At 43.7% G+C, this 8,138-nt stretch overlaps 1 protein-coding gene across 2 annotated transcripts; it reads left to right on the forward strand.

The window, feature by feature from the left end:
* Positions 1-4,139: 4,139 nt before the first annotated feature.
* On the forward strand, positions 4,140-7,141 carry LOC115131146 (zinc finger protein 467-like). 2 transcript variants are annotated; one of them, XM_029662740.2, is made up of 4 exons: positions 4,140-5,150; positions 5,245-5,369; positions 5,552-5,672; positions 5,848-7,141. In XM_029662740.2, exons 1-4 carry the CDS (start codon positions 4,661-4,663, stop codon positions 6,630-6,632), a joined length of 1,521 nt encoding a protein of 506 aa, XP_029518600.1. In that variant the 5' UTR covers positions 4,140-4,660; the 3' UTR covers positions 6,633-7,141. The 2 variants fall into 2 exon arrangements, with proteins under 2 accessions (XP_029518600.1, XP_029518599.1); XM_029662739.2 differs by having other exon boundaries at positions 4,143-5,150; positions 5,528-5,672.
* The last annotated feature ends 997 nt before the right edge of the window (positions 7,142-8,138 follow it).

The raw sequence follows: 8,138 nt of genomic DNA on the forward strand, positions 1-8,138 counted from the left end.
AAACTGCAGTAGCTTGTTGGACTCTTTCCCACACTGAAGCCTGTGTGCTCTTGTACAGTTGTGGAATAAGTGATTTTAAAAGGGGTTTCCTGCTTGGAATTGTGTACATTGGATTTAGACTATTGCTATAATTACTAAAACCTCTGTCCTCCACGATCGAAAATGGCTGGAAATTGGTGGCAATCATTTTAGCCAATGCAATATCAATTTGGCCTTGTTTTTCTACAGACATAGACTTTGGCATAAACTGGTCCATAGAAGACTGCGTTGCTGTGGGTCGCGGAGTAGGACTACTTGACTGAGTGGATACTGGCTCCACCACTATCACTAGCAGGCCCGTTAGTTTCTCGAAGCTCCGCTACAGCTAGCTTCACAGTTGAGTGCATAGTTCGAATATGCCTGTGTAGGTTGTGAGTAGAACCAGCTTTATATGATATTTTGTTTTGGCAAATTCTACACTGCTCTAACATTGTCTACATTATTAAAATGCATCCAAATGCTACTGTGCTTCTTACTCATTTTCCAGCTGTTGTTTTCACAGTTGTCCTTCCTCTCTCTCCTCGACTGCTAAGTGTGTGACTGTGAGTGTGTTGGCTCGGCCCTCCCTCACGCATCTTTGGTTAATTGGTTGACACTGCGTGTTGTGGTGGTTAATTTCTTTACTATCAAATAAGGAGAGACAAACTTATCACACCAGTCAGAGTTATACTTAAACAACATCTTTAATAAGTGCTTTGCAATAGCAATGACTTTCAACGATTCACAATTTGTAATGATCCGTTGAGAGTGATAAAACAAAAGTACAAAGGTATTTTATAGCCAAGATACACCTTTCAATTTTCATGACGAACAACAGATACATAGAATGTTCACAAGGTTGAGACTCCAAACTGGAACCATCTCTTCCTGGTACGGTATAGAGCCGAAGCATTACTCATGTTCTCTGGAATGCTCTTTAGGTTTTACCATCCAAATACAACGTAAATCTCCTCTGTCAGTGTTTTCTCATAGAGGCCCATCCTCAGTAGAACACACACACACAATAGTTAACAGAATACTATATTCTGTCGAATAAAACAACCATTATAATGCAATACAGGCATTATAACATAATCTTGCAATTTCCCTGACAGTGTCTGATTGACAGGAACAACAGGGGAGGCTGTTAGTCTGAGCAGACAGTCAGAACGAATGTGTGTGCGCTTGAGCATTTAGGCCTATAGTATATATATATATTTTTGTTCTTTGAATTAGTTAATTCTAGTCATTTAAATCTTTTGGTTATTCATATCTTAATTTTTTATTTATTTTAATAAATAGATTCGGCTCTTCTGATATGCAAGCCGGCTCCTAACGTTCACCTACAAGAGCTGGCTCTTAGAGCCGACTCGTTCGCGACCGAACCATCACTAGGACAGACTGTGTTTGTTCCCACAATCTCTGTTGGTTACATGGACTTTTGGACTCCCATCCTATTCTAATCACCTCTCGCTGGCTTTGTATTCATGTTACCTGATGAAATTGCTGTACACTATGATCTTGTTGTCATCTGATGCACATTCAGATGTCATAAATCAGCACTGCAGAGCTCTCCTGTCCCCTGTCATGTCTTGATTGTATTACTGTTGATAATATCTGGAAATGTGCATGTACACCCTGGCCCATCTACTGTAGCTAGCCCCAATTCTGACTTGTGCTCTGATATCTGTTTCACTGATTTCTGCTCTTATTAAAGCCTGAGTTTTCTGCACGTTAACACTAGAAGCTTATTACCTAAAATGGACCAATTGAAAGTGTGGGTTCACAGCTCCAATCCAGATGTGTTGGTCATTACTGAGACGTGGTTAAGAAAGACTTTCTGGTTATAACCTTTTTCGTCAAGACAGATCTTCCGAAGGTGGGGGAGTGGCAGTCTTTACCAAGGATCACCTTCAGTGCTCGGTTGTCTCCACAAAGTCTGTCCCCAAACAATTTGATTGGCTGGTTTTAAGCATTAAACTTTCAAATAGCTTTTCGTTGACTATTTCTGGGTGTTATCGTCCTCCATCAGCACCAGCCTGTACCCTACCTGCCCTAAGCTCTCTCCTGGCCCCTTACACTAAGTCTGAATTTGTCCTGCTAGGTGACCTGAATTGGGACATGCGTAAACCACCTGACCAAGTCCTAAAGCAATGGGACTCCCTAAATCTTTCTCAGATTATTACCAATCCCACAAGGTATGACTCCAAACACCCAGAAATGGCTACTCTCCTTGATGTTATCCTCATAAATAATCCTGATAGGTATCAGTCTGGTGTTTTCTTTAATGAACTTAGTGATCACCGTTTTACAGCTTATGTCCATAGTGGCTGCTCAATGAAATGACCTGTCCTGATTTGTCTTAGACACTTGCTAAAAGAAACTTTAATGAGCGAGCCTCCATCTCAAGAATTGCATTTGGCGAAACGCTCAGCACACGCATACTCAGGCTGACTGGCTCTCGTTCAGGCAAATGCGAAATAAGTGCACTCAGGCTATCCGGAAGGCCAAAGTTAGTTACTTTAAGGAGCAGTTCTCTCTCTGTGGGTCTAAATGTTGAAGCGGTTTCTTGAGTCAACGGATGCCATCATCTCTACCATGGCCATTGTCAATGCACCTGTTGATGCTCTGACCCAAGAGGAATGGGAGGAGGTGTGCAGAGTCCTGGAACCCTTTGAGCAGGTCACTGTGGATATTAGTGGAGAGAGGTACAGTAAGCAGTTATTACTACATCATTATTTAATCCAGTATTATATATGTGCATGAGCAGTAGATGCGAATGTAGTAGCAGTAGACAAAACATGAACCTGAACTAATAAGTTACTGTTCTCTCTTTTCAGCTATGTGACAGCCTCAAAAATGATACTCCTGTGTAAGGGCCTGCAGCGAATCACAGCTAGCCTCCAGAGAAAAGCAAATGTGACCACAGGACATGTGACAGAGTTGATGGACACCTTATGTTCATCAATGGACAGAAAGTTCCACAGAATGGAATATAATCACGTGCTATCAGAAACTGTTGCACTTGACCCCAGGTTTAAGAAGTTATCCTTCAGTGATGCCAGAGCGATTGATGAGGCTCTTCAAAGAATAACCTCAGCAGCAGGGAGGGACAGCCCCAGCAGTCAGCTGGCTCAGGCACCAGGGCAACAGGAAGAAGAGGGATCAGATGGAGCAGAAGCACCAGCAGTAGTGCCACAAACGTCTGCTGTTTGACGAGAGAGCAACTGGGGATGCAGCACGAAGGAACCCCTCAGCAGATGCCATAATGGATGTCTGATCTTATTTGGAGGTGGAAGAGCTGGTGGAAGAACAAGGCCTCTGTCTACCCACGGCTTACTAAAGTCATGACAGGGAGACTGCATAGTGGCCACATCCGTTCCCTCTGAGAGGGTCTTCTCGAAAATGGGACAAATAATTACTGAGAGAAGAAACCGCATCAGCCCTCGAAAGTCAGGCAGCTTGCATTTCTGAATGCAAATCTCTCATAAAAGCAAAATATGGTCAGCGTTATTGTGTGCTGCTGATTATAACATGGCAATAAAGAAGAGAGAGAAAAGAGGGACCAGTTTAATGTTTTAAGTTAGATGCTGCAGTTTTGCACATTGTTATGTTTTTTTGTTGTTATGTTGCAATATTCTATTATGTTGTTCAGATTGTATTCGTTTTGAATTGTTAGATTTATATGCACTTTGTTTATATACATTAAAAAGTTATACTTTTATAATTTTATTCGCTTTATTTTTTATAACAAACCAATGCATTTATAAATACATTGTGGTTTAGGTAGAGTATGATTTAATGTAATAATTTAATTAGAATTTAACACCAATCATAGTCAAACAAATTGTTTGACTTGAAAAATACACCTTTTTTTAAAGAGCCGTTTAGTCCCACGGTTGGGTAAACAAGAAGGTTTGTGATTGCACAAACATTGACAGTAAAAACCTCAATAACAAATATGAAATGTTCCCCGTTTGCTTGGACATTAATTATTATTTCAAGCCATTGGATCTTCAGGTTGATGAGTCGTTTCTGTTTTGTCAATGTGCAGTATCGCTCCACGCTCTGGTCACATCTGGTTCCACTGTTATCCATCTCCCATCATCCGTTTAATGAACTACGAGAAACTGAAGTCACGCTATCGCGATACTGAGAATCAACATGGCTTGCTTCCATAGATTTCGCTAGCCATTTTAGTCAATAGAAAAATTCTAAATTCTGCAAATTTGAGTTGTCCACTCAAATTCCAAATGACTCGGCTACTACAGCAAGCACCGTAGCTACATGCAGACGTTGCTCTTACAGGTTTAAGACATCTCTGTTAACAAGCTAGCTAGATAACGTTAGCTGACCCTCACATCCAGAGCTAACCTTGTTTAGCCATCCTACATTAGCTTGATTCGCCTGGTTGCAGTCTTTCACAGTGCTTGTTTTGTGGTTAGTGTCATCTTTTATTATTAGCATGTAGGCTGGATGTTAGTGGTCTAAGTTAGCTGTCTAACGAGAAGAGATTCTGGACGGGTGTTGGCTACTTGGCTATGTAGCTAACGTTGGCTAGTTGGTTATGCTTCAGACTGGCTCAGAACGAGATTATCGTGGCGGCGAAGAGACAGACGCAGGTTGACTCCCACATCACTGTATGTCAGAGGGTCAAATCTCTCTAAAATATTGTTGCGTGACCACCTTCGTGACCACCCGCCTGGGTAACACACCCCACCTGATTGACAGCACAGAAGTCCTCCTCTCCTTGAGTCTCGGTGTAACCATCTGCCCTATCTATCTACCCCTGGTTCCTCCAGAGCAGGGGGTAAGGGACGCCACTGTCGCCACAATGCTGGACTCTGTGAGGAATGCTTTCCACGCCCAGCTAGCCACCGTCATGGACTCTCTTCTGGCGGCGGCGGTGTGTGAGATCGCCAAGATCTTCGAGAGCAGTCTGTGTGAGCAGCAGGAAGAGCTGATGCAGAGAGGAGGGGAGATCACAGCCCTGAGGGGGAGGCTGGAGCGGGCAGAGAGGAGGCTGAAGAAGGAAGGAGATGGAGAAGATGGCCTACTGGATGTGATAGAAGGACCAGCAAGGGAAATAGGAGGAGATGACAGCCCAAGGCAGCAGTCTGAACCTAGACCTGGTAAGAGAATCAGATGTGTCTCTTGTACTGATTTTAGGAACATTTATTTTGAAACTAACACTAAACTACTGTCTGTCCTGCTCCGTCTGTGTAGGTTCAAGCTGGGAGTCAGATGCCGCCTCTGAGACCCCCCCACTGGTCCAAGACAGGGGGTGTAAGGAGCCGCCCAGGATGAAAAAGGAGGAGACAGAGCTGGAGGGGACTTCCGTCAAAGAAGAGGTCAGTCACAGTCATTCTCTAACATGATAAGAATGTCTGTCTTGCAGTCTTGTTACTGAGATTGTTGACTTGTATTTTCAAAGATTAACTAATTCAAATGCTTTTAACACTGCAATGATGCTAGCCCCCACATTAACTTTTTTACTTTCTTCCTTCAGCTTAAACATTGCCCTCTTCCACAGTTTGGGGAGTCCCACCCTGCCCCTGTGGAGGGGAAGGGACAAGGGCCAGGGGGGAGCTCTGCTGCTGGGAGCCAGAGGCTGGGAGACCCCCTGTCTGATACACCAGGGACCAAGGCAAAGTGTAAGGACTTTTAACCTTTAACCTATCAATCCGCACATTTGTGCTTTAGATCAAGTGAACCTCTGTTGCATTGGGCTTGTGTCTGCAAACATAGAGTAATTATAGATTTGGTTTGTATGTTTTGTCTTCTGTTCTTGATGTTTCTCTAAATATTTCTGTTCCTATCTCTTGCTAGTATCCCATTGGGAGGGAGACCATAGACCTCTTCAAAGCCAGAGCTCCGCTTCCTTCTTTCAAGAACCCCGGGTTGGACATTTTTCCCCCAGACCTGACCACAGGTCTCCTGGGCTTGACCCCTGGGCGAGTGGGGTTCCTCTAGACCTTCAGGATCCTAGCTTCCTGAACCAGAGCCCAGACCAGGTACTAGAGCAGAGAGAGCCCCGACAGTCACAGGACCAAACCAACCAATCCCAGAGAGGCCTGAGACCAAGAGACGACAGAGGGAGGGGCCTAGTTCATCAGAACCGCTGGTCATTGGCTTCCAAGGACCCAATCAGACCACACCCCAACACACACGCTCACAAACATGCACACGGTCACGCACACACACTTAGCGGGGCAAGACCCTACACCTGCCCGTACTGCGGTAAGAGCTTCAGCTACCCATCCCACCAGCGCAGGCACCTGCTGCGCCACACAGGTGTGCGGATGTACCCCTGCTTGGTATGCGACAAGAGCTTCCTGACTCCATCGGAGCTCACAGTGCACACCCGCGTCCACACAGGGGAGAGGCCGTTTGGCTGCACCCAGTGTGGGAAGCGTTTTGCCCGCAGCGGGAATCTCCGGGCCCACCAGAGAGATGTCCACCTGGGGAAGAGACCCTTCGTCTGCCAGGAGTGTGGCAAGCGGTTCGCCCACAGGGGCAACCTGAGGGTGCACCACCAGAGGGTACACCCGGGCCTGCCATACCATGAGGATGAGTATGACCAGGATGGCATCGCTCTCCCCTCTACTGGGTAAAGGGTCAGGATTACAGGGTCAAATTCAGTTGGAGTTAATGGGAGAATATATTATAAGATGGAAAATGAGTGTTCCTATTTGGCGTTTTTGTCTTACGTGAATTAAGCCTGCCCTGGAACTCTCTTTGCATTTTGAACGAATGTGCCGTAGGAATGACTTTACCCGTCGAGAGACGATGTTGAAGAGACAGGAAATTGAGAGGCAGAGAAAGAAAAGCAGCACTCCCTACAAAGAGGAAGAGGGGGTATTTCTAAGTGTTACATCATTTCAAAGGATGGCTTACCGGAGGTTGTTTTTATACTGAGAGAAACGGTGCTTCGTTTTCCTTTGACCCTTTAGTTACTGTACATGGTTGTGTATGTCAGCAACAGTGATACAAGTACACGCTGATTATGTATCATATGATAGCACACATAACGTTCCCTATTTTGTCTCAATGTTGTTCATCCTCTGTGTACTGTTCATATAAAGTAATTAACCATAATAAAACAAGGTGTATTAATGGTCAATCTTAAAATGATGATACAGTATCTTATTTCTGAGTATGCTTTCTTTGGTCCTTTAAGGTCAGGATATTTGTCAAAGGGAGAGAGGAAAAGCAGGAAGAAGATACAGTATTGTTTTCTGGGTACGTGCAGTACCATTGATTGCCACCAGAGAGCATTCTTACTGCTGTATTCTCCATTGTAAATGCATAGAAATCCAATCAAAATGTATTTGTCACATGCGCTGAATACAACAGACCTTACCATGAAATGCTTACTTACGAGCCCCCAACAATGTGTTTTAAAAAAGTAAGTAAGAACCATTTGCTCAACTAAAGAAAAAATAGTCATAATAAAATAACAATAACAAGGCTGTATACAAGGTGTATTGGTACTGAGTCAATGTGCAGCGGTACCGGTTAGTCAAGGCAATATGTCATGTGTATGTAGGTAAGGGTAAAGTGACTATATACAAATACTGATCAGAGCGTAGCAGCAGCGTGTGTGAATGTACAGTAAAAGTCAAAAGTTTGGACATACCTTTTCATTCCAGGGTTTTTCTTTACTTTTGTCTACATTGTAGAATTAAAGGGAAGACATCAAAACTATGAAATGACACATGGAACCAAAAAAGTGTTAAACAAATCAAAGTAGATTTTCAATTTGAGATTCTTCAAAGTAGCCACCCTTTGCCTTGATGACAGCTTTGCACATTCTTGGCATTCTCTCAACCAGCTTCATGAGGCATTCACCAGGAATGCATTTCAATTAACAGGTGTGCCTTGTTAAAAGTTAATTTGTGGAATTTCTTTCCTCCTTAATGCGTTTGAGCCAATCAGTTGTGTTGTCACAGGGTAGTAGTGGCATACAGAATATAGCCCTATTTGGTAAAAGACCAAGTCCATATTAAGGCGAGAACAGCTCAAATAAGCAAAGAGAAATGACAGTCCGTCATTACCTTCAGACATGGTCAGTCAATACGGAAGATGTCAGGAACTTTGAAAGTTTCTTCAAATGCAGT

The sequence above is a fragment of the Oncorhynchus nerka genome, linkage group LG6, assembly GCF_034236695.1.
Source record: "Oncorhynchus nerka isolate Pitt River linkage group LG6, Oner_Uvic_2.0, whole genome shotgun sequence".
NCBI classification, from domain to species: Eukaryota; Metazoa; Chordata; class Actinopteri; order Salmoniformes; family Salmonidae; genus Oncorhynchus; species Oncorhynchus nerka.

What these genes read in the sequence shown, in the direction of transcription:
- LOC115131146 (XM_029662739.2), top strand. Translation starts at nt 4,661, where the DNA reads ATGTCAGAGGGTCAAATCTCTCTAAAATATTGTTGCGTGACCACCTTC. An exon ending in GCAGTCTGAACCTAGACCTG is followed by an intron (nt 5,151 to 5,244) that starts GTAAGAGAATCA and finishes CCGTCTGTGTAG; the next exon opens with GTTCAAGCTGGGAGTCAGAT. An exon ending in GGACTTCCGTCAAAGAAGAG is followed by an intron (nt 5,370 to 5,527) that starts GTCAGTCACAGT and finishes TTCTTCCTTCAG; the next exon opens with CTTAAACATTGCCCTCTTCC.